We start from the raw sequence: 26,707 nt of genomic DNA on the forward strand, positions 1-26,707 counted from the left end.
GCCCTGTGTTGTCCTGGCTCTACAGTTAAGTACGCGGCACCCATCGGCTCGCGTGTAGGACAGGGAGGAGGAAGGCATTGGTCTCCGGGTTTGTGGCTCGAAATCATACGCCAGAGAACGCGTCGCCATCGAAAAGCACTTGCGCTTATCTCCGGTGTGACCTTCGCCATACTGACCGGTAAGATGCGTGTGTGTGTGTGAGTGTGTGTGTATGTACATCGTTAATAACGCGCACAGGAAACAGGGAGAAGTGGTTACGAAGCTCCCGTGGAACGCGCCAGCGCTGGAGGATAAACCCTCGCCCCATCGTCCCCGAGCAGATGAAGGTGAAAGCCGCGCGGCGCATGGCTCCTCGTTGGATGCGTCTGCGTGGCTTTCATCGAGACGATGGAGATGATTTGTTTATATATCTTTATATATTTATATATATATGGATTTATAGGCGTGATATATATTATTTATATATATATATTTCTGCAATAACCAGTGTGCGATGATAATACTCGCATCCTATGCGCAAAAGGAAGTCGTAACGAAAGAAGCGTGCGATGGTCGGCAGGGTGTGAGAGGTTCATAACGAATGTGTGCCAAGGCATCTCGTGACTCAGAGAAACCAAGCGGTTCGCTCCGCGCCTCGACTTGGCCGGAGACGCGGCTCCCAAGGGAGGAGCCCTGCTGCGGCCGCGGTGCGCGCCGCTCAGACACGGAGGCCGGCTCGTGCGAAGTACAGGGTTTCAACAGAACATCTTTGGCAACAACTTGACCGGACTACGTCGCTCCGGCGCTGTGGGACACTACGGGGCGAACAACCGTCGGAGAAAGAAAGGTGACGGCCTGGTCATAGAAAATCTGTAAATGCTTAAACGCCGGCTTGACTGCGCTCCGAGTCACGACATCTATTCAACGTGGGTCCTTCATCAGCGTTTACTCCGAGACCGAAATGCGCATCGCGGTCATGGACTCCGCTTTGGCTGTTCTCGGTCGCAGCTCTAATATTAAAACCGGGCTCCCGCCGGCTCGCTCGGCCGACGCTGTGAATGAAAGCCATGGCTCGCCGGTCGACAGGCATGTGCGAGGGCGGAGGAGGCAAGACACGCCGCGCAGGTTGTCGCATTCCGGCGTAGCAGGACGCATCGAACTCGACTGCACCTGCTGGTCGCTGTTGCGAGGCCTTCAACAAAGTGGACAGTCCTCGTATGGAATGGTTAGCACGGCCGAAGAAAAATAAGAGAGCGAAGCGGGGCAGGAGAGCAAGGAATGTGCAGAGTTCGCTCCTCTGGACGGCAGAGGATCTGAGAGAGGTGCGGACCTGTTGGCGTCGAAAACGTGGCATGCGCGACATGCTAAAGAGAGCGGAACTTACAGATCGATGCTAAACAAGGAAACGGGCCTACCCCGTTTGCGAAATATTTTGTTTTCACTCTGATCACACCTGCTCGGCGAATAAATCTCGTCTAATTCCGCTATGGCCTGTCCTATTTTTTTTCTCTCGGAACATTCTACTAGAGGTATACACTTGGAATACGTATCTGGGTGCGACTGCACTAGTTCGAAGTGAACTTGATAAGTAGCGACACGCGTGATTTGTGCGGGTGCAATTGAAGAAGCGACGCCAGTAAGCCAAGGCGCAGCCACTACTTCTGGGCCCGGCTACACGGTTAAAGCAACGAGCTACGAAGAAAGGTACGACGGGGTGGCTCTTAGCGTATACCGTTGGGTAAGCGGGGTAACAAAAGGTATTTCGCGAAGACCCCCGCCGCCTCGATCATCTGACCTCACTACCCTGTTAGTCTCGCCCTCAGAGCTGAAGCGAATGATCAGAGTACGTACAAGTCATTTTGTGGAATGAAAGAAGGCAGCACGACGAATGGCGATGCCGAAAGTGAAACCTAGAGATCCGCTGCCTTAGGTCTGGTGCCAGTGGGAACAGGCTGGTGCCTGAGCCCAGCCGGATGAGTGCGTAAGGCAGAAGACGTGAGGCGGACAAAATGCTGAGTGTAAGCAAAAGAGCAACTGGTGCAAAGGCTATGAAGTGTTGTGAGAGAGCCCTAAACTTGTCTGAAGGGTGGAGGAAAGACGCGCAGAGGAAAGGTACACGTTTTTTTTCTTTGTATTTACCCTGTAGGTCTGCTTAACACAGTTCGCACACTCAACGGCATTCAGACCACAAGTGAAACTTGAGAGACCAAAATGAGCTCACACAGCACTCAGAAAAGAAAACAGTCAATCTGGCGGCTACATTCTACACAGGCACTGCTGGTGTGTCGGCCGAGGAAACAGCCAAAATATGGCTCAGCGCTCTTCAGTAGTATGACTCACGTGCATAAAACGTTCATTACGTCTTTAAAGCGGTATTCGGAAAGGAAAAATAAATATCTACAGCTTTTGTTGAGCTCTCCTTGGCAATGTCTGTGAGTACTTCCGCAAGCAATTCGCGTTTTCCCAGGCGTACTGTCAGAATTTCTAACATAATTTTTCTTCTCCTGTAGAGCTTCTGCGGCTTCTTCAGTTAACAAGTGGCGAAGATCTATTGATACCGAAATATTTAACGAATAGTCGCCACTACTACAATATCCTATCCCAAGTGTAAAAGAGAACATCTGCCAAAGAGATGCTCTGATTTTCTTTTTTTTTTTAAAAGATCAACACTCAGAAGAAGCAATGTCACGTAAAATAAACGATAACTGTCTGAAGAAAGGGCCCTGAACATTTCATTGCGAACCCCACAGAGCGTCCTTTCACGCGTAAGCCCAGCGTCAGTCATGGTGTGACATCTAGGAAGCTTCTTAATACGGTGCAATAAATGTGTACAGATGTTGTTCCCTATGCGAAGGCAACATGGGAACATTTTCTGAAGAACCTGTTCACCAGCTCCATAGTTGCGCGTTGGCCCGACACCAGCCAACGCGCAAAAAAGCGCTCGATGCTGTTACGTTTATAGCATTCGAAAAGCGCAAAACATAGCGAAAACGGTCTCATGCAGCATCGAAGTGACAGGTAAAGCCAGACACGTCCTCGGTCGACACACCGGCAGCTGAACACAGTGCCCCGTTGCTAACGGCAGCCACACTCACGGTCACACTGTTCAAAGAGCACGCACTCCAACATTCCCATGCAAATGAAAACAGAAAAATACGACAATGAACCAAGCAGCGTCGGAGGTGGAAAGCTCGCACCCCTGCTGCAGTAACAAGACTGACACGCACTTGGATTCACGAAACCGAGGAGAAAAGATCAAGGGTGACAGCCAGAGCTGGAACCAAGAGACAGGGAAGGTAAGCATTCGCGGATGCAGCTTCCCTCGCCTTGGCTGCATCATTCACAAAAAACTTCGTGTGATCAAAAATAGTCTTCTCTACAAACAACCACGCAAGTCACTCGAGCGTGGGACCTGTACGAAATCGTTACTTTTTTCGCTTCGTCTTCCTTTCTAGAAATCCTCTGGCATGTGTATATATATATAATATAGTTTTTTCCTTTCCTTTTCTTATATATATATATGTATATATATATATATTATCAGTACAGCGTGTGTATAGTATATACTGCTGTGTTTACACTTTTTTTTTCTTCGTATGTACAGGTGACCGCTACTAGTACTACATCTCTAGATCAACTACAGAACTTAGCGCTGCTGGGACGCACTTGTCAACAGAGTCGGTTTCACGCATGCGCAGGTCTTTTTTGTCAGGCCATGCGAAATGCGTTTGTGTAGTTTTGTAAATCCGTGTGTATACATGACTGAGCGTGTGTTTGTGCGTGTGCTTTTATGTTTGTGTATGTGTGTGTTTGTGGAGAGGAAGTGCGCAGTGCGGCCGGAGCGTGCAGAGAAGGAAGAAGTGGCCCACGCGCGCACTGGCACAACAGTCACGATGCCAAACCACACCGCAAGAGGGGGCGCGCGCAGGCGCCGCGGCGATGGCGATGGCACTTCCAGCGCCGATACTGATATGGATGCTCCCGTTTGGCGCGCCTTTCCCGAGCAGAGCTGGGAGCTGGCGGTGTGCGCAGCGGTCGTCTCTTGTTTCCGCTGGATCGTCGTCTTTCGGGAAAAGCCCACCAGGGGGCGGCAGAGGCGGCGAAGTGGGGCGAGGGAAGAGAGAATAGCGAAACTGACGCTAAGCCTCGCGCGCCGCCTCGGCCTGCCCTTCTCGGCGCGTCGAGTATACACAGCAAGACTAAGTGCGACGCCTGGGAATACGTTTCTCAGCTACGCAGCCCCCTCCCCTAGAACGGACGCCCCGCACCCTTCATGCGCCCTCCTGTCCTTGAAGTAAACGCCGGTAAAAGCTTATACACTGTGTCAAGGCCTGGCTGGGTTTGGCTACTAAACCTACTTGGCTATACTGACTACTTGTCATACTGTTTCTCGCACGCCTTTCATAGTAGTAACAGTAGAAGCTCTTCTGGTAAGCCGAAAAGGATGCGTTCATTGAGCCCCGAAGCGTGATTTTCTGTTTCCGGCGAACTAACAAACCTTCTAACACTGCTCTCACCTCTGCCGTCTAAGACGCGCTCAGTGGCGGCTATAGTACACTGTTCATCTAACTACGAACTCTGAAGTTCCAGTCGCCCACGAAAACAGGCATTGCCATCAAGGTCTTGTACCGCTTGGCATCTGGAAAAAAAAAGAAAAAAAAAAAGCAGTCATGAAGCAGAGCATACCGAGACAAAAGCTAGACAGGACACTGATGTGCTATAGCAAGATTCCAAGTAGATGAAAGCATCTAAAAAGAAAATGACTTCTAACTCTTTATCCCTTTTCATTGAGAATTTTACTTCTATTTATATATTACTTGCCCACCTTGCATCATATCACGGTGTTTATCTTGGGCCGGTATTTTATAGCGATGCCTTTATTGTCATAATGCCTTTTCGCGCTTATCGCGCTTTGTCAGTGGTCGGAGCGACGGTCCGCTCGCATTATCAACGGGATCAGCCGGCCGTGAGCGGTGGATGATAAGACTAGAGTAGAATAAGTCATAATGCCTTGCTACAAAATCGCGGCCTTGTTCAGCACAAGAAGACGGACGAAAACAGAAACACAACACAAACACCCATGAGCTTGTCTGTTTTCTTGCGCTGCACAACGTGGCGCCATTCACCCAGCTATCTGTTTCACGCTGTTCAGGCGGCTTCTGCTTTGTAAGGTATCGCGGACAATGTCCTTTGACTTCTCTCCAGTATATCTTCTCTATAGCGCATTTTGTCTGAAACAAAGATGAAAAATTTACCACCTTTGTTGCGACTCTCTTTGACTCAGATATAGTATAACCACAGTTACTCTGCGAAAAGCAAGTATCTGTATCTCTCTTTGCAAAGCGGGATAAATAGTTATGCAGTTATATCTCTGCAGCTGTATACAGCCTGAACCATTCTGGATCCAAGAATGTCACCTTAAAGGATGCGCAATAGAAAAACAAACCTAGCCAAAGAAGGAATTGAATGCAACTGTATTTAATTTAAAAGACATTTACGAATTAAATATCAAACCTTACTAGTGGCAAATAATAGTCGGAATTTTGGATTCACGGCAACACAGACGGTTGTCTAGGCGTTTGTACGTATTCAATGAAAACTTTATATGTGGCGAGAGCTCCTCAAAATGCCGGAGCCGCAGGACTGTTTTCGTTTAAATATAACTTCAATAGAACACACTTGCACGTAGAAACAAGAACTATAAACAAGTGCTGCGCTCTACAGGCATAAACGTGCAAGAAAGAACGCCACAACATGCTCACAATACTGAAAACAACGACACCAGTGAGCAGGTGTGTTTGGCCTTGTGTTGTTCATAGAGTGCACTGCATTCAAAGCGACAAATAGAAAGACTCTCGATCGCTTCGCTTTGCTTCTTCGCAAAGATACCACAACGTCCACGCAAGCGCAGCTAAGCGATACCAAAATTATTGTACGTAACGAACTACCCATTTCTGCCGCTATGTAATATGCACATCGCCTGTTTCGCGCAATTTTTTCCCTTGAGAATGTTTTCTTACGTTGTGCAAAATGTTAGCAAACGCGCAACATGAACTCCTCCTTAACTGATCATACTGTGCCGGGCTACGCAATGACGTGCAGCTTGAGACGTGGTCGAGGTTTCCGCACCAGCTATATATTACCGGAAAATCAACCCATTAAACGCCCCTAGCATCAAATCTATCACACATATACGTTCGTTTCCAAGTTACGCAGCACGTGTTAAGCGATGCTACACTAGATGTAGAAACTATAATAGAACTTCACGTTTTTCTCTCGTTTTATTTTTATTTCGTCAGGGTTAAATTTTGCTCTTGTTAGATTGAGATGGGACACTACGGTGCCGCATGAATGATGAAAATGTTCTGCATTAGCATTTATATGCCAAGCACAAAAGTTCACATCTACTAAAAAAAAAAATGCTAAAAAACAAACAAAAGACAACCCATTTCTTCGTTCTTGTTTCGTTATTTCAGCTTGAATTCGAGGATTTTGAACTCGGGAAACTAAACCCAGGAAACTAAAACAATTTTTAAACGAGAAGCAGGGGAACTGAGAAGATAGATTTTTCTTAGCCACAGTCATATGAAGCCTGCCCAACAACGGTTTTGCTTGATAATTTATTGGCGCATAAAAAATGGCTACACACGATGATCGACGAAGTAGGCAATACGGATCTCTTGCTAGTAAAACGAAACGCTTTAGATAGCTTCTGGATAGAACGACGGCAACAAGTATTTCTCTGTCTCTTATTTTTTAATTTGTTTTTGGGATATAACAAAATCAAACGTGTTCAAAGGCCGCGCTTGGCGTACTTTCAATTTGAAAACGTCAATTGTCAGAATATTTGTTACTGTTTTACTGCTACTCTTCGTATCTCGGCCACGGTTTTGTTTGAAACATGATGCCAAGATCCTTTTCGTAGTGTCAGCCCAGCAAACTTATTCTTTCACAAGACGGTGGCCAATGCAATTTCGTTGCCGTTACCTTGCCTTAGTGCGCGTACATATACGCTGTAACTTAAGAATAGCAGGCATACGCTATCTCTTACAATAATTGCAACAAATCAGGTATAAAAATAGAATAATGATGTCGCTGGCGTCGGGATCTTATTAATGAAAAGCCGGAGCTAACATCAAGTTTAGCTCTGTGTTGGAAGCTTTCAATTTTCGTCTAAAGGTACTTGCATGGTCAGGAATAAAAGCGACAACTTTCCGCATCCGACATTTATAACACAGTCTTTTCATTATACCCAGTTAACCTCAGGGGAGCAATTACTCAGCTAAAAACGATTTCACGCTGGAACTTGTGAAAGCAAGTATGTCATCGGAGTGAGTGCCGTGGTCTGCAAAAAAAAAAAAAAATCAATACGCGACACCCTGACGTACTTTGTTCGCTATGCTCTGTTAGTTGCACTACCTTTACGGAAAAGTAAAACTTGTAGTCAGCACTGTGCAGGGGTTATAAACAGATCAACATTGAACCGCCGACGAGGAATATAGCAAATGCAGATTCCGCATGACTCCCGGCACTAGCCATGAACTACAGCGCAAAGGCAGAACGTTCGGCGGCTGCTAATAAGACATCCCGTGTTGTGCTTGCGATACTCTTGTGCGCAGTGTAGGCGGCCAGGGCTGGGGTTAATGTAAGGATTCTATTCAGGCTCTTTTCATTTTCATGCCGTGTCAATCATCCGAACAACGCAACGTCTAATTAAGTTATCATCTGCATCGGCTGGTCATGACTGGCGAATAATAAGAAGCGTGGTATACCAGTTTCGCTCGAAGGACGAAGCATTAACAGCGATAACAAGGTGTAACGTTGCGCTTGCCCTCTTTCCTTTGGGGCCTCTACTCGGGGATTCAGCAGAGAGGGATCTTTGCTCCGCAGTCCACAAGTTCCTCATGGAGTCGAACCAAATGCTCCGTTAAATTTGGATCTCTCCTTTTTTTGTGTGTGATTTTCAATTAATTATTATTGGTCCTTCTACTAATATTGCTACCACTTTAAGATATAATTTCACCTTTCAACCGCAGTTATTATATAGCAGTTCTGAAAGTTTATTTGTGGCAATAACTTGGAAAAAAATCTACCAATTCGTTGGCCGATCCCCCACTGTGCGTATGAACCACGCCTTGGATGTGCAGCAACAACACCGACAACTCCTCGAACGATGTTCACGCTATACGCGAGTGCGAAATATTTCGGTTGCTACTATACGCGGGTGCGACGCGCACGTACGGCAACGTCTGGTGGGTATGGAAGGAACAGTACCTGGGCATATACGAAAGATCACGCGGGAACATGACAGCGATGACCTGGAGAGAGAGACTCCTTAATGAACTCAAGTGAGGTTTGCCCATGCCACTTCAGATGGATAGTATGTGTCTATATGATTGGTATTGCAATAAAAGAAATAGAATTGAGCGAAAGGAATTGGTACTTTCTACCAGCCGCAACTTGCGTTTCTAAGTTATTCTTTAATGTGTCGTGCAAATAATAATGCGTAAGCCTTCTTTTATTTTTTGCTCGCGGCCCAATGAGCAAGAGGCCAGTACAAAACGAACATACCACTCAGCACTCGTGATGTGAACTGACAGCCCGTCAGCGCATGCAAGAATGCAAGCAGACATTAGTGCCACATCTAACTGTACACACACGGCGGTCATCCGAGGGCGTACACGCAGTGCTACGTCAAGCAGCGGTCAGGCATGTCTGCCGTTTAAGCAGTTCTCTACTTCACACAACGATACCAAGCGACACAACAACGATCGCAGCACGACAAAGCCGGTGACCAAGGTGGACAAGGCTCAGCACGAAGAGACATACGCTTCCCAGTTTCCGCATGTGCGATTCCTAAAAAGATTGGAAACTCGCGGATAATTTTCGCGCTATGATAATTTCCCTGTGAAAATAAAAAAAAAAAAAAAACCAGGGTTTCAGCATCTGCGCACGTCTTCGTCATCAAAAACTGAGCTTGCTAACTGCGGCGCCTTGACAGTCCGGGAGGTCGCGAATGAATTGAAAGGGCCTTATAAACCTGACAGTGACTATGCGAGCGGCTATGTATGCTACAAGGGACCGCTATTTCCTTAGTCCTAGAGATGTGCGGTGTGCCGTGAGCTTCGGCAAGGTAAGGATGAAACGAACGTGCGTTTATGGTAGTCCGCGAGAGCTCGCTTCACAGCTATAAAAAAGAAAGTCCGCACGAGCATCTATGATATATTACCTAGAATTCTGAACAGAAGAGAGGAAAAATATGTCTCCATCGCTTTCTCATATCTGATAAATTCTGAATTTTAGAAATTCAGAGTAATATATGTGAGTAACTTTTCGAACACCGCGACATTTGCACCATTTACATTCTACTGTTATTTGGAAGTTTTACGAGCGACACCTCTGTGGAAAAAATTACCACTGCTGTGAAGGTGTACTGCCGGTGGCTTAATGCTAGTCAAATCAAATGCTCTGGTCAGATGCTCCTGCTTCAGTTTGACTGGTCGTATATGTAAGAGAATGCAATTGGCAGAGAAAAAAAAAAAACTCCTTTATTTGACCAGTGCGTGCGGCATTTTTTAGCAGCTTCTGCAAGGAAAACTCTAAACCAAGAATAACTTAATAGTAAATAATAATGAAGCGGAATAGATCGCGCAGGTGCAAGTGAAACTGGCACGTTTGTTGAACAATCGAAATATCTAGATGAAATATTTTATTGTGTGACGCCTGCCTACAGGGCTGCCTTCATTATGCTAACGCAATGTCAAACATAACGCTAATCTCACGCATCTGACGGCGAGTTGTCCGTGCAAGCCCATGTCCGTCGTGCAGTCATACTGCACTACATCTTGTCACTTAACTTTTGTAACAGCGCGATACAATAACGAAGGGAGACAGAGTGAAAAGAGCGCTGTCACGGATAAGCTGCCACAGATCTCGACGCGGATAAGCTACTATAAGGGGAAACTATAGAGCTCACGTTGCCGTTACACGCTACATTAGCCATAACATGTAGTTGTACACTAAAACGATAGGCGAGCAATATAGCATTTTACATAATTACGTTTGCCAGATGAGCCAATTAGATCCACAATGCGTCGTCCGCGGCTAATTCACGACTCTTGGTCAGGGAGTCATCGGAAACGGGCTGCAGTCCACGCCTACACTACAGGCGAGTCCCGATCCTAGGTTGACAAAGACTGCAGTATGGTGAAACCGCAAACGTGCGTCTTTTCGTCACGACACGCAGGAGGGAAAGGGTCGTGTCGTACCGCAGCCGCAAGGAGATTGGGAGCACTGTACACGGTAGCCCGCGCGGACGTCAGCAAGATGACAGCAAGGCGAGAGAGAGAGAGCGCGAAGACAGAAGAACCAAAGAAGCGCCGTGCGTCGAAATCAAACAGAGGGCATATACGAAACTACAGTCGGGGTATATGTGTACACTCTGCACACGCCACCAACACAAAGCACAACACACCCACTTACTGGTGGGGATAGGGCCCGTGAGTTAACCGAAGAGAGGCACTGAGTAGAGAAGGGCTGAGTGGTCAGCAGCCCTGGGTCGGGACGGCAGACAGTCAGGTTTCGCTGTCACAACTCAACTGTCTTCTGGGCTACAACTTTTTATAACACTTCTCCCCTCCCCGCATTAGAAGAGTGGTGAAGCGTTCAAATAAGCACGCTTCCCTATATGGTTATATTTCCAGTTATCGCTACATTGCTAGCTGGCGAGTGCGAAAACTACAGTTACGTGCTTCAAAACGTATGGGAACCTTATTCGAATAGCACAAAAGACAGAGACCGCTACTTTCAGTGCGTGATGTATATCAGGACTGTATCGCCGCAGGCCAATGAACACAATGTGTTAAATAACTTCATGGGTTCGATTTTCCCTCGAATTCTTTTATGGTTGGGCATGATTTTGACACGTGCGATACAATATCAGAAAAGTGCATAACTTCTCTCTTTGCTTCTGTGCTTTTACGAATAGCATTGGGCTGAACTGCGCGAATTTCCCCAAATGTGCTGTTTTCATGATATGCTCGTCAGATAAGTGATAAATAATTGCAAAAAATTACCTATGGATATGAGCTACTTTGCTACTACATAACCATACCAGTGCTCGTCTTTCACTGCTTTCCCGCATGTTGAATAACGAAACTGCATTTATGAAGATAATGCATTAAATCTTAATATTCCATTTTTCTCAACGTAAGCTAATATAAGAAGGGTAGACATTTTTAATACGACGCCTATTAGCTTGACCAATTAAATGTTAAGTTAATCAAGGTATCGCTGGCACAATGATCTCAATTTTCAGAATACATTCAGTTCTGAACGATTCAAAATGTGAAAGCGCAGGTGTGATGAGCCAGCAAGGTTGCAACAGAGGCTACTAAACCCTTATAAATTCTATAAATATCTATGTTCAGGCAGATAGTCTTGAGCATATAGAAGTGAGTACAGGAAGGGTTAAGCGTTATTGTGACGCTTTCTTCTCGAGGACCAGCGGCACCTATAAATGTGGTCGTGCCTCGCCGGTGTCAGCTCAAGGCCAGATCGAGCCCTCGAGAAAGCTTGCGTGGGCAAGCGACTCTGTTCGCCTTTGGAAAGCGCTATTAAACACTTCGTCTCAAGAGAATCAGATTTATGAAAAAATATACCATAAACTAGAATATGGAAACACGACGCAAGAATTTATATCTTCCCCTTCCTATGTGTCCTAATCACTCCATCAAAAAGGTTACCGGACACAATATTCAGGACGCTGTGTACTAACTGTGTTATCGAAGTACTATATAAATATTTCCGGCACGGGCATTCACTGTGATTGGTGCTCATGCTGTGAATGCTGCATTTGTTCCCATAGCATTGATATTTCGATTAAGAACTATACATATTGCAGGAGCCGGCATTGACAGAAACTGAGCAAAAACTAGCGCGCCAAACGGCTATTCTAATCCCGGAATGTAAAAAGCGAGTCCTTACCCCGATGGGCATCCCTACGAGGTTGGGGCAGCGCGCGGCAGTGCCGGCGCTCAGTAGGGCCTGTTGGCATCCTTGGGACGCTTCAGTTGAACTTTGAGCCGCTTCATGCCGATCTGAAAGCCGTTCATTGCTTGGATGGCCGCCTGTGCACTCGCTGGGTTGTCGAAACTGACGAAGCCTGCAGAGAGATCAGCAAGCCGTCACCACCTACAGCAGCGTGGTACTTGCAATACCCAAGTAAGCATTGCGTATTAATTTATGATACAGGCTTTGAATACACGTATGGGGTTTCTAGAACGAAACAGTGTATACAGTATACAGATTTCTTACATGACAATTGCAATTCAACGTCCAAAAGTTCAGATACTGCTCAGCCGTATGACTGTTGCATATGAGGATACCGCTCATAGAACACGTGTCTGCAGTAAAACTTGATGGCCGCAGACATGCAGCAAAACAAATAAGAGCTATGCAGACAATTATTGATATGAACAATGCTACAAGGTGGTCTGTAAAATAGATGGCCTTACCAAAGCACTTGCTCTGGTTTGTGGCACGGTCGATGAAGACTTTGGCGCTGATCACATTGCCGAAGGGCATGAACATCTGCATCAGCTCAGCGTCTCCAAACTCCTGAGGAAGGTGGTAGATGAACAGGTTGCAGCCTTCAGGACCTGCGCAGCGACGAACAATGGGTGCCACGCATGAGAGTGCGGCTTGCCACGCCGTCAGTGACTGGCCATAGCAGAGCCTAGATATCGCCCGTCTAGTTCCAGGCAATAGCAGGCCACCATGCCAGCGGAGCACACCCGCTTGGTTTCAGCAATAAACATGGATTGATTGATGTCATAGCATGGTCAATAATCAGTTGTTCGGTTTAGTGTACTAGTTTCCAAGTGTCCACGTATTTTGTACCTGCCTACAAAACTTCTCAGAATGCGGCAGTTCAGAATAATCTCACGTAGTTCGCCATTTAAGCATCTGGCCCGAAATTAAGAAGCTGACTGCGTAAGTCCCTCACTTAAAGGGCCCCTAAACCACCCAGAGGTCGAAATTTAGTTGTGGTGTTGCAGTTGTGCACGAGTCTACAACCAACACGTAGCCGCGAGAATTTCTCGAAATGGTGCCGTAATAGCGGAGTTACACGCGTTTGATGATCAAAACACGGCCCTCGCTCGTTTCGCTCTTTCCTTCGCCAATCTCCTCGTCGGCTGGTCTCTCCTCCTCGCCGAGTGCTCCTCCAAATGTCACGTGACATACGTCATCACCAACGCGCTATTTCCGGTTAAGGTACGTCCACGCTAGCGGCAAATATACCGACGGCGAACCGGCCTCCAGTGCCGTAGAACGTCTGCCGCGCGAGAGGTGTCCAAAGTAGACAGCAGTTCGGCCAGCGCACCGCCCGCAGCACGATCAACGGGCCAATCGACGACCGCGAAACTGCGCGCCTCCGCCACCGGCGACGAAAACATCGGCTACAGCTCAGCTGCAGTGCACGGCTACCGACGGGAGACGACCGGCTCGGTTGTGCTCGCATCGTAGCCGACGGCGCATTTTATTGCGATAGCAATTATATGGACACTTCAACCGGATTTCTGCCGTCGGCGTCGCCGTCGCCGTCGTCGTCGCCGTCGCCATGAGGTTCCCTATAGATAAAATCTTCGCCGCGTGCCGTATGCCCGAGCGGAGGCGTGCGGGGACGCGCGCTATCACGGAGAGCGAACGCACTCTATCTCCCACGCGCAAGCAAGGAAGCGGGAAGCCAGCGCCGGAGGGAGCCGGGGGGGGGGGGGCGCACTTCCACTCTGCCAACAACCGCGCTCGTCGCTCGCTCGCACCGTCTCTTATCTCCACAAGGCTCTGACCTTTATGCGCCGCGTGCATTCGCCGCTCAGTTTCCGTTGAAGCGATAGACCGCACGTACCTTCGCCGCTGCGGCGTATCCGCTTGCTGCCAGAGTTTTGACGGTCGTTGTCTGCAGTCATTCAGTGTGATCTATTCATGTTTGTTTGTGCGCGCTCACACCACGCTTGTTCATTCAGTTAGTAATAGTCGGGCCACATTTTCCAACGCACGCTACACATGCAATGCTGCCCGGATCGGCAGTGCAGCGCTACAGGTGTGTCCCTTCGCACGCGCTGCCCACGGGAAGCGCTTCTCATCAACACCACCGTTTCACACGCGCCTTCTCGTGGTCATCGAGTCTCTCTTCATGTCGGTCTACTTACGCCGCAGCACACCTGCTTACTTAATCAGCTCATGTTTACTACAATTCATATTGCTACCAAAGCCGCTCACCTTACTTCGTATGACATTGCTGTGTTGCTATCGCATTCATTGCTTCGCCCTTAGGGCGAAACTGTGACATTTTTTCTTCTTTGTGTACAATTATTGCGGAGAGCGATAACAACGATAAGAAAATATTGCGGCTTGTGAGCGTTGGTATTTCATTTCGAAGCGCCGTCCGTTTTAGCTTTGAAGGGAACCGGAAAAGGCCTAGCGACGATATCGGCGCCGTCGAGCGATCAGCGGCGGTGAGGCTGCCGCACAAATGAGTCTCAGTCTCATCCTCTCTACGTACGGCAATGAAATCTCGCCGTTCGCGAGCAAAGCAACTGTCGAACGGCGGCCCGCGAATGGCAAACGGCGTGCGGAGAGTTACCGTGCCGGTAACGTGATACCCGCTGTGGCTGCCGTGCCGGCCCGTGCTCATGCGAAGCGTGCCGCTAAGGACCCTGTGTTGCGCGCACGTCTAGAAAGGCCAACACTAGAGAGCTTTAGATTAGGGGAACGCAAGCGCTAGGGGGCCCCTACGCTTGCGTCCCCCTAATCTAAACCTCTCTAGTGTCGCACTATTTTCGCGCAGCTGATAAAGAGTCATGACTGGTTCGATCAACTAAAGGCAGTCCAGGAGGCCCACGATGCGGCGGTGAGGCTTGGCCTTCCCGTCCCGACGTGGGAGCGGCCCGCGGTCCTCCCTCCATGAAAACGAGGGGTGACTACTTCAGGACGTCAATAAAGTTTGCTACCTACCTAATCAGACCGTTAAGCACGACTATGCTAGAACGCGAGCGATTTGACACTTGCGTTGCGGGCTTCGCAAGGGCGCACAAGCGAGCAACACGACGAGGAAGAGCAGAGAGCGCGCGTACCTGCTAGCAGACAAACGGGAAGTCGTAGGTTCTCGTTCGACCAATGGGTATTCTCACCGACGCTGACATCACCAGATTCACCCTGCTGACAGCATGACGACCGCTGGGGATACCGGAAAGGCCAGGAGAAAAGGACGTTTTTTTTTTTTTTTTTTTTTTTTTTTTTTTTTTTTTTTTTTTGCAAGCCCGCGGCGCGTAGCGCTGCAGCGTTTTGCATCGTTGATCGTGACGGCATTCTGAACTCGATGCGCGTGTTTGCTTAAAATGTTCAAAAAATATCTGAGGTGGTTTATGGGTCCTTTAAGTGCCGAATTCTTCCTCCAGTTGCAGGGTCCACAGGTAGGCCGCGAGGCACACACATTTTTCGCAGTTTCGGCTCTTCGAAGTCATTCTTGGGCATGTATATCTCGGACATGAAAGTGGCTGTAGCTTAGGCGAGGAGTTTCAAGTTTAAACGCATTATTATTATTATTATTATTATTATTATTATTATTATTATTATTATTATTGTTATTGTTATTGTTATTATTATTATTATTATTATTATTATTATTATTATTATTATTATTATTATTATTATTATTATTACGTGCTGGCCAATGTTTTACAGCATCGTCACAAAATAAAACACGCATACGTTTTCTGCTGAAAGAAATTACCGTCCATCCCCCCGAAGTATGGCATTCCACATTTTTTATCGGCATCCTGTCCCTGAACGCAGTTTGTTATTAAACCACTGCGTGGAGTGTCTTGCGCCGATGTTATACTAACTTATACGCAGGGAGGCACCATACGGCGCACACCAATTCGTCCGCAAAGAGTAGCTTGCGTGTAGTATGTGGTTTATTTTCTTCGAAGGTGCTCCTAGAGCCCTCTGTAAGGCGCTTGGGCATACTGGATGACATCCAGCTTTTCAGGAAGACTGAACAAACGTTGAGCGCTCCACCTAGTGAGCTGCGTCATGGCGCTTACCCTCTCGCTGAGTCTGGGGGACCACCGCCGGCTGCTGTGTGAGGGCTTGGGCGAACTGGCCATACGCCGCAGGGTAGGTGGCTGCGGGAAGATGACCACAATTGAGGTTGTGACCCTCGTTTGTACCCTACACTGCAACCATGGAGAACATCAAAGCACTGCTGCTGGCCAGAGAGGTCAAATTTCAGCAGTGTTTATATGATTCAAAAGAAAAGAAAACGTTACCCAGACCTCGATGAAGACCAAGATACGCTAAATCTTTAGAGAAAACCACCGGGTTTTGTGTTGACACGCGGCTGTTTCGTGTTCCAAGTCGTGCGATAAGAGAAAATCAACACCTGATTTTAAAGTAAGGCAGCGGTCGACGGACATATAGAAGATATCGGAGTAATTCTGAAGTTAGTGTGGCTCTTATACGTGAAAATAAATACCTGTTCACGGACGTTTATATAAACGCTTGGTTTACACACTATTTTTTTTTCCATCGCGGTCCACATGCCGTGCCGTGGAATCGAAACCGGCACAATAACGACGACAGCGTTGCTCCTAGGACGAAAATCCTGTAGCACTCCGGTTTTGGTCGAACAATCAGTGTGAATGATGAATCCAGTGGGGAGGCGTTAAAAAAAAAAGGCTTATTTCAAGGTTTCTTTAAATTCAACGAATGCTGCAGCTAGTTTAGCTGGCGAATCATACTCATCTAATGAGCACGGGCTTGCAGACGGCGCTGCTCTTCGCGTTTGGCTCTCGCATCAGAAACTGGGCCAGTATACTCACAAATATTCCCGAAACGTTAGAGCGCTTCCGCGAGTGTCAGTATTACGCATCGCACTACCTGCAATAACGGCACGATTGCCGCGCCGATAACGAATCGCAGACGGCACTGGCGTAAGGAAGGTTTGTCGAATGCAGCATATAAGCCCTGAGAACGATCTCGGTCTCAAACGATTTTGAAAACCTTTCCCAGAGCAATGCGCTGACTAACCGCTAAGCCTTGCGTGAAAAGCGATAATAGCGGTGTCTGCCACAATGCTAAAAACGAACACAACACGACACTTGGCGATATTTTGCCCGTCTGGTCAGGGTAAAGTTTTGTTGGTGTAATGGTAAGTGGTATTAGTGATAAGGTCGTAGTGGGCGCCTGTGCTGTACTCTTCCCTGTGAGTGTTTCTATATGTTGTATTTTTTGAGCTCTAATGACAGTTATTTTCTTTACGCAAGCGCCGTCCGTGACTGGCCACCGCAGCGGCTGGCCTTTCAATAAGGAGACCGTTTTACGAGAGAAGGTTCTTGTGAATACGGACCTTTGGCTCGTGGCCGAAGCGGCTTACGCAAGCATCCACTGTTACCATCACAAATACCTCTCTGGGTTTTACTCAGAAGGAGTACGCTACTTTGATATTTTGAATTAAGAAGGAGATGTCACCCAAAATAGCTGCATGGACAGTTTCTCACAGTTTCTCAAATGACGTGACTAAAGAACTTTGATGGAAGCAAGCTCATGCTATGTAATCAACAAGGTTGACGCAACGTTTGCTGTTGTTTATGTAGTAATCCTCCAAATGTAGGCTACTGAAGCGCTGGTTATCCCTCAAACCTAAAAAATACACCAAACTCTAAGAAAAGTGCGAAACAAAGCTGAAAAAAAGTGTGGCTCCAATCCACGCTGTGAAAGTGGTTGGACAACGAAGCTGTAAACGACACCCACAACGATTACCCATTGTGAGGTCACTTGAATTCACACACGTGGCTCTACAAAGAGTGAAACGAGAGAAAAGTGAAATGTACTTAATCACACCCTGTATTACTTCACAACGACATTATATTCACGCTGTTCTTCTGGCGTCTTTACTTTCCGTGGTCTACCCATGGTAGCCTGGAATGAACTGAATGAGTTGCTAGACCGTGGTGACGTCACTACGTGATTTCTATGCTGTTGGGTACTTTTCCACTCGGAGTAGCTTACGCAACCGTAATCTTTACCAGGAAACACACGCGGGAGAAGGAACGTGCTTCGCATTATTCGCAGACATCATTAGCATACATTACACGATTTGCACTTCACACAAGGGTTTTGAATGACGTCAACCCCTTTCGAAGCAGCTGCAAACCTAATCTTTATCGGAACGCGTCGGAGGGTGTTCCCATTGCTCACACGCGCCTTATCATCCATCATGTGGTTTTGATTCTTGTTTTGTGGTTTTTCTTTTGAAAACGAGCGCTGAGCTGTATGCTGTGTGCCTGATTACAACGGATATATGATTGCCCTAGTGGCGCAAAGCTAAAGACACAGCGGAGCTGATTGGTTCCTAGCTGGTCATGGCTATACAAAGTGTATAAGCATTCCCTCGTGGTCCATGGCATCGGGGAACGCCTCGCGAAGCACTTGCAGTCCGAGCACACGTAGGGGAAGTGGGGCGAAAGCTATGCACGTGTACGGGCGGCGCGCAGCAGAGAGAGAGAGAAAAACAACATTTATTTAGACCATCGAGGTCGTTGATCTTGAGGACGAGTGGGTGGTGTCCTCATTCCAGGACTCCACTGGCCATGGCTGCTCGACATACTTGCTGGACGAGAGTTTCTTGTCCCGCCAGGGTATCGCCAGGGTAGCGCGCAGCAGACGAAACGCTGGGATGACGTCACGGCGTATGCGCAGTAGCGCGCAGCTGGTGGGAGCTCGGCCGAGCCGCCGCCAGAGGCGCGGTCGGCCGAGCCTCATTTTCTCTTCCTGGCCATCCTTCTGTGTCTTCTTGGCCACAAGTCACTACACGTATACAGCTCTTGCTTTGCCCAGGGGGCGCTGCGAAAATGGTGCTAAAGAGCGCCCTCTGCCCTGGGCTGGGTAGTTGGTTACCAAGCTCGGGCGTCTGCTTCGGAAAGCACGTTTACAATATGGACCTGCCACTTTCGCTTGTGTTGTGCCACGGTCTACAGCGAATATCGGGAGCCAAATATTTTTTTCAGGGGTGGCACGCTGCGTAAAGGCAAGAAATTATGCAACACCGAATACGTGTACGCCGTTCAAGAAATAAGCGGCGAAGTTTTAGCGCGGTGTCAATCGCAAGTGAAGCGAGTCACGTACGAAGTTGAACTTCAGGTAAGGTTTTCACGCTGCTAGATTCAGGCGCACAAACGCGAGGAAATGCTTGCTATAAATGAATTCACAGCAGCGATAAGCAGACATGGCGTGTACGAAACTGCTCGAGCGCACGACGGTACGCGCCGCGCCGGCAGCGGTCTTTCAGCCCGCCGCAATGTACGTGACTGCTCGAGTGCACGACGAGCACGACACTCGGGCGGCCATCCTGCAATCTTTGTTGACGCTAAACAAGTAGTCATATCTGCACTGTAGTAGAGACCATCGGTCCCTTTAGCAACTGATAAATAACTGATGCAATGCATATGAGCTCGCAGTAACGTACGTGCAAATCGCGCTGCAGCGCGAGCTCGTGCGCTGCTCGCTTGACGTAGCTATTAATGACAGCGCTCGAACATCGATTAGCTGTAATAAATACTACCTTGCTGCGCTGCCTTAACGTGTTGGCTTGAGGTCAAGGATGAGCACATTTAACTCGCGAACTTGTGCTGCTCGAAGTGGAGTAATGAAGTTATCCAGCGAGCCCTACACTCCGTTGCATGAGGCCTTGAAGGAAAACGGTAGAATCTGATGTTGGGATTCTTGCTCGTGGTAGCCCACGACGCAGCAGTAACGTCGGTGACGCTTTTTCGAGGCTGAGCTAGGTCTCTCGGTCGGATCGGCGTCGCCAATTTCTTCTGCTTCCAGCATTACGTCCCACGGCATACGGAGCGTCCGTTTTCGTAAAACTAGGCTATGGCCTGCTCGCAGAGTGGTCTGTGACAAGCGACGAGCCTTTTCGCACTCACAACAGGGCAGAAAAACATGCGAATAGACGCAAAACTCGGGCTAGAAGTGTGCTTCGCTGCAGCCAGGGCTCACTACTACCCCACTATGGTGGCTAAAACCGTAACCCAACCTGATACTACCCAGCAAACTTTTCTTGCCGCCATCAGGCGCCGCTACTGTATACCTCAAGCTCCAGCGCCTATAGACACTTGCAGCATGCGGCCTCGGATACACCTGCCTGGCCATTTCCTGTCCGAGCCCCGGGTGGCCATCCTGCTTGGCGGCGCCTGCCCACATCTGGATCCTGTCCAATCGCAGGGTGCCGAATGGGCGCACGGATGACACCATGCCGTCAAGTTATCAATAAAACTACGTGCATGCCGCGGGCGCTGCCGGGGCGGCGGGTGGGGGGCCCTGGGGGCGGTTTGGTTCCCTGCTTGAGCTTCGGCGCTGCTTATAGCCGGCACCTTCTTAACCACTTATTCCTAGGAGCCAGCTCCTAGACTTTGTGCCGCCTCTTAAACTAGCTTCAAAGGGGTATGTAGGCCTATTTGTGCAGTCATATACTTCAGGCTTGCCTCCGCTCTTTCTTTTAATATTTGGCTTTTCTTTCAAATTTCTTTGGGATGCTGATGCATCCCCTTTTAATTTTTTTAAATGTTTGGGGACACAAAAAAGTAGTCACGGACACCGCGTGCGTTCGGCGCAATGCGGGGAAACGGAGAAGGGCGGTTGGCGTTGGCAACACCTCTGCGCGTTGCCTCGTTGGCACTGCGACAATTCGTTTCTCTCTCTCTCTTTCTATTCAATTTTTAGCCTGGCGTATTTTGCTTCCGCTAACGACACGAAAATTTTCTTGGCTGGTAGAGGTATACAGCTTCGCTGTAAGACAAAAACGTAAATGGAGTGGCGGTGATGATGATAGTGGAGGCGGGTTTATCCTGTCAGTCTTCGTCGGCAACTTCTCCACGGAGCACGCTCAGCACAGTAGACGTAAGCGGCGCTGTTTCACTACGCCACATTAAGAATAAAAGAAAAACGAACACCTTCATTAGTACAAAAACGAGACTGGCAAAATACAATGCTGTTCTACAGTGAAATGTACTGTCGATCAAAAAAGTTTACTGACCACGGCTTCTCAGAAAACGCTAAATATCCGAGCAGCCTTTAAAAGTAGCCAGTAAAACCGTACATCACAATGTTTTCCGCATATACCAGTAGAGGCTGGAAGTGGGAAAAACAGGCTGCGCTTTGAGGCTGCGGAGATATTCAGCTTTTTGTCAGATCCCTTGGTCCGTAAACTTTTCTGGTCGATAGTACCACGGCGGGAAATCATGCAGAAAATGTTGCTGTTCTTACAAAGTTGGCAGCATGTATTATATTGTACACGTTCTGAAAACAGCGATGACTACTGCTGACACACTTCCGTAGTAGCCTCCGACAAAACTGATAGCATAACCAACGTTAATACTACTCCGTAATCCCCCATTTCGTAAATTATGTTAACGGAGCTACTACAGATGCTGCAATTATAAACCAAGCGTTGAAAGTTTGAAAGCCTCGCTAATCGCGTTTTCTGTTGTTATTGTAATGGAAAGCAGCTGATTGTGCCTCCGTGTCGGGAAATAATCGTATTGTCCATCATATTAAAGTCGCTCATTGCGCCTCGCGCCTTAAAGTCGCTCATTGCGCCTCGCGCCAACTCAAACTTCGACGGCTTCGGCATTAAAGCACCGCACCCCGGCAAGCACAGCATACATTTCATATAATATTACTCCTTGTGTCACTGCCTTTTACTCATGTGCGCAAAAGGATCTGAGAATATCTCAACTCTGGGATAAAGAAAAGGCGGTTGGGGGATGGCAAACGTAAATACGTACATTGCAGTATACAAGCTGTACACGCGGCCGCGAAGAGCGTCGCAAAATTAGCATATGCAAATTGTACACTTTCAGGCCTCGGGAAAGAGCACATTAATGAGCTTTTCGCAATTCATAACTGCGGTCCAGGGGCACTCTGGCAGGCCGTGCCACACAGCGAGCCCACATGTTCTGCTTGTGCGCGTTTTACAGAGTGCGCGTTAGGCTGCGCGACGCTAATTAACAGGCAAATAGGCGTCTGCTCGCCGGCAGGAAAGCCACCATCAAACACAGCTACGCCACGCTCTAGCTTGTTCGTGCAACCTTTTAGGCGTCCGTGTTCTGGCATTGCACCGAGGGTTTCCTAGTAACGAACGAGTGCTGCCATCGCAACGCCGTTCAGCTATAGTCTCTCGCGCCTACACCATACATGCCGTTCTACGTTACATTCTTCGCATTTGCCTATTATAAAAGGTGCACTGCACGAGTGAAAATGTTTGCGCACTCCGCAAACGCAGAATCCGCAAGCTGTTGCGGCGCAGGACGTGGTGCTTCCCAGAGAGACTTTGTGACTCCACTCCTTTGAAGGCATGACGCGTAAAGCCCGAACCTCTGCGCTTGCCGTCATCCCTGTCAGCTCTGGGTTTGAGCAAATATAAAAATTAATGTTCATATAGGGGTGCTTGCATGCGGAACGAATAGCTTGCTAGGCGATAGCGTAGCCGGGTTTAGCCAGCAGAGCTCCAGCATCACTACAAGAAGAACCTGCTAATGCCCGTGAGCGACAAACGAGTTTTATTTTGAAAATTCACATGCACACGCAGGCTGGGAGGGTTTGTCGTGACAATGAAGAATCATTATTCCACTGAATCACTACACCACTATTAGCTTGGTGCACGTAATTTGATTAGAAGGATTATTTTGCTAAAGAATCGGCGACAACATTCGAGAAAGTTTCGATACAGGAAGGCACGTCTTGCGCCAAGCGATAATTTTGTAACAGTGGTCAGCCGGTGAAAGACAATCACCAGAAAAACATAAACGAGGTACACCTGTCAATACATAAAACTAAAAAAATGGCAATCTAGGAAGCGACAAGGACATGCGATCTTTTCTGGACAGAACAGCTTTAAATGCGGCGAAAGCGAGCCCTTTCACCTAACGGCTGATGTGGAAGCTTGCTATCATTTTGCCAGACTTTCTACCTGAACCGTAACTGAGATTTTGCACTGCGACGGGGCCAGCACACGGGCATAAATACATGGACCCCATTGAGCGAGCGTTTCGTGAAAGGCGGCATACAACTCGTGCAATTTACATTTACTCGCGTACAAGAGAAGACAGACATAAAAGAGAATGGGTCTCATTTTTTGCTATGCCCTCCGCAAACCCCTAAAAATAAGGCAGCAGACACACACAGCGCTCTAATGAGCACGGGAGTGGCCACGTGTCACAGGTGTCTCAGTGAGCCTTGTACTATCTCCTGCGTAGCACTGTGCTCAGGGAATATGAGGAAACATGCACGCTCACAACACAATGTATCTTGTTTGTGATAGTTGAATCTCCGATTTACCTCCGCGAATACTCGCTGGTGGTGTCCCCGCCCACAAAGAAAGCGAACGGGCTTGCAGAAATGCTAGGTACATGTGCGTCCACACCCTCAATGCGGCCGAAGTTGCACAAAACTTTACGGGGTTTCGATGTCTTAGATTCGCTTGACCGAGGGCGTGCGCCTTCTCGTTAGGCGCGACGTGTCGAACGCGGAGCACAAAAGAACAGCGACTCACGGATGCCGGCGAAAGGCTGCAGCGCCGGGTAGGCCGCGGGCTGGAGGGCGTCGCCGTTCGGAACTGCCTGGGCTGCGAGGAGTGAGCGCGGGACAACGGGGATCTCAGACAGCGAACCTCGCACGGGAGCCGCGTTGGTCCGACCCCCGGGCGCTGGCACACGCGAACGGTGGAACCCGGTTAGCGCGAACGCTTACGTGCCCACCACATGTGTGCTATGCAGGCTACACGCGCTAGCACCATCCTCAGATCGTAGATTACTCTTAGTTCCCGGTATGCTATGTGAGGTCATCAGACTTCGGCAAACTACTGCTCACTGAAATGCAAAACAGTGACACTGCAACATGCACACTGCCAGGTAGCAAAGTCTTGCCAGTGCCCCATTCAGAACAAATGATTTTCAGCGAAATCACCTTCAATGGGCACCTATTGGATAAACCAGCGAAACCAGACGTCACGAAAAGTACTCGCCAGCGGGCGCATTCCATGTTAACGTTCTTCTCAAGCTGCGACAGTTGCTCGACTAGTTGGGTCTGATTTCAACTAAAGCTATTCGTATCAGAAGGTGTTGCTAGCTTTGCTTCAATTATGTAGCTGAAGCTCCTCTGTCATTATGTCACACGGGCTTCACCTGAAGGGTTTTGCGTACATCTTCTTTCTGCCTTGCTTGATATACCTTTGATATACGCAAAATAAATGACCAACGTAAAGATTAAGCGAGTGACTTTTCGCCATCTCTTCGCTCACACGTGTCTTTATCCATGAGAACAGTGTTTAGCCTCAGTGTTCGTTCCACGTCGTGTAGTTGTCGACTGCACTGGGTCAGTACGGGCAACGGAAATATGATATTAAGGAGCCCCTCACCAGGGCTCATAAATAATTTTGAATATAGTACACTGTAAGCTGTAAAGCGCTATATAGGGATCGTCCTACCGCAGTAATTTTTCAAATTCATTCAATACTGAAGGAGACAGGAGAAACAAACTTTGCAGTCGCCATGCTGCCAGAAGGCGAGCTTCACTGCCAATACAGTCAGCCACTTTCTTCCTTTGTGTCGACTAGCATTCGAAAGTTACATTTCTTCCCTGCGATCTCGCATGCCGGAGCCGAGAAGCCGCGTGCCGGTTTTGCGCGTTTCGCAATGGATGATTTGCCTAAGTCAAGATCCATAATTGGCGACGTTGCAGGCAGTGCGCCTGACGTAGAGATGTCTTTATGTGTGTGACTGCTTCTCCGCCAGGAAAGGAGCATTGGCTTTCGTTTTGAAATTCTAGTTGTTTTCGAGCCGTTCAACGGTTTCATACTGCGAAGACGCGCTCGTCAGCGCATGATATACGCAACATGCGTCTCTGTTTGCATTTCCCAAATGTGGTGAGGGGCCCTTTAACAGAAACCTGTTGCTAGAGTGAGGCACCGCGCGACGGATGTTACGTTACGTCAACGTATTGCTGAAAGTAATCCCCCTAGAATGTTTCCCGCATATCACCCAGTGTCAGCAGGCACACAATGCTTACAGTCGACAGCGTTTGATTTGATCGACGGCACGCTGTGTGTGTGTGTGTGTGTGTGTGTGTGTGTGTGTGTGTGTGTGTGTGTGTGTGTGTGTGTGTGTGTGTGTGTGTGTGTGTGTGTGTGTGTGTGTGTGTGTGTGTGTGTGTGTGTGTGTGTGTGTGTGTGTGTGTGTGTGTGTGTGTGTGTGTGTGTGTGTGTGTGTGTGTGTGTGGTGTGTGTGTGTGTGTGTGTGCGCGTGTGTGTGCGTGCGCGCGCGCACGGTGGGCACCGCGCGTGCCCACCGCGTGCCCACACGCGGTTGCTCAGTGGTTATGGTGTTGGGCTATTGAGCACGAGGTCGCGGGATCGAATCCTGGCCACGGCGGCCGCATTTCGATGGAGGCGAAATGCAGAAAACACCCATGTGCTTAGATTTAGGTGCACGTTAAAGAACCCCAGGTAGTCCAAAAGTATCCGGAGTCCCCCACTACAGCGTGCCTCATAATCAGATGGTGGTTTTGGCACGTAAAACCCCACAATTTTTTATGTATGTTTGTATGTATGTGTCACAAACACTATTCGTATCAGAAGGTGTTGCTAGCTATTGCTTCATTTATGTAGCTGAGAATTTTTCAGCGCGCCAACTCTTGACTATGAAAGCTCTTGTTGCACAGTACTTCTTTATTCCTTTAAGATTCTTTCTATATCGTAATCAAATACCAGGAATAATTTCACAAGGATGTTAATGCGTAAAATATTGTTGCAATTGACAGCTGAGTGAGTATATGAAAGAACAAAATTGTCACCCAGCCAAATCATAGCACAAAGCTACAAAGGAAACCCGTATCGGTTTACCAAAAAGAGATCTTCGCAGTGGAAGAAAAATTCGGCCTGGTCCGGGATTTTCTTTAACTGCGAAGCTTTCTTTGAGAAATTCGTACGGATTTCCTTTGTTTGCTACAATTTGGGTGGATGACAATTTTTCCCTTTCACGGACTGTCCTCCAGCTTGACGGCTTCTGCAGAACTGACTTGCGAGTAAGTATATGTTTGCTATCGTGATCAGCAGGTGCCTTCTTGTTTTTTTTTTCTTCAGACCGTTGCTGTACGTATGAACTACTTTGTGTCGCAATGTTTTTGTTCACAAGAACTGTTATAATCAGCTTATCTTGCAGACACTTCTTTCGTCATAACTACCAACCGTCAGTGGCACTTCATATGAACGGTTCGTGCGTACGAAAGACTTTGTAAATCCGGATTATCCTGAAACGCTCACTCGCCCACCACTTATGAACACAACTTGATACGAGAAGTCACCTACCTTCTGTGTGAAGGTGGCTGGGCAATTCTTGTAGTATAACTCGAACGGCATCGGGAGGCCCGGAATGCACTGTAAAAGAGAACCAAAATCATGACTATGTGCTAACCTAACCATGTGTTATCGACGTGCGACCTGCCTGAGCAGCACAGCAAGCATCACCGTAAACACACTTTATTGTGCTAATTAAAATGCGTTTAGCAGCTGAGCCCTGTATGTTTGTTTATCTAATTTTTTTGGGGGAGGGGGGGGGCGTAGGAGGAGGAGGGGCTTCTCATTCTAAAAGAAGAATGTTAGAAA

General features: G+C 48.1%; 1 protein-coding gene across 3 annotated transcripts in view; it reads right to left on the reverse strand.

Moving 5' to 3' along the window:
• Positions 1-2,670: 2,670 nt before the first annotated feature.
• LOC119456489 (CUGBP Elav-like family member 4) overlaps positions 2,671-26,707 on the reverse strand; it is a 276,346-nt gene continuing 252,309 nt past the window's right edge. For 2 of the 3 annotated variants that reach the window (XM_037718301.2, XM_037718300.2), the window contains exons 9-14: positions 26,411-26,479; positions 23,600-23,671; positions 16,089-16,169; positions 12,495-12,638; positions 11,965-12,142; positions 2,671-4,618 (exon numbers count right to left, since the gene is read on the reverse strand). In XM_037718301.2, the coding sequence (XP_037574229.1) occupies positions 12,015-12,142; positions 12,495-12,638; positions 16,089-16,169; positions 23,600-23,671; positions 26,411-26,479 (494 nt within the window). In that variant the 3' untranslated portion in view covers positions 2,671-4,618; positions 11,965-12,014. The remainder of the gene's footprint in view (positions 4,619-11,964; positions 12,143-12,494; positions 12,639-16,088; positions 16,170-23,599; positions 23,672-26,410; positions 26,480-26,707) is intronic. The other variant, XM_037718303.2, reaches the window with a different exon arrangement.

The sequence above is a fragment of the Dermacentor silvarum genome, chromosome 6 (assembly GCF_013339745.2).
Source record: "Dermacentor silvarum isolate Dsil-2018 chromosome 6, BIME_Dsil_1.4, whole genome shotgun sequence".
NCBI classification, from domain to species: domain Eukaryota; kingdom Metazoa; phylum Arthropoda; class Arachnida; order Ixodida; family Ixodidae; genus Dermacentor; species Dermacentor silvarum.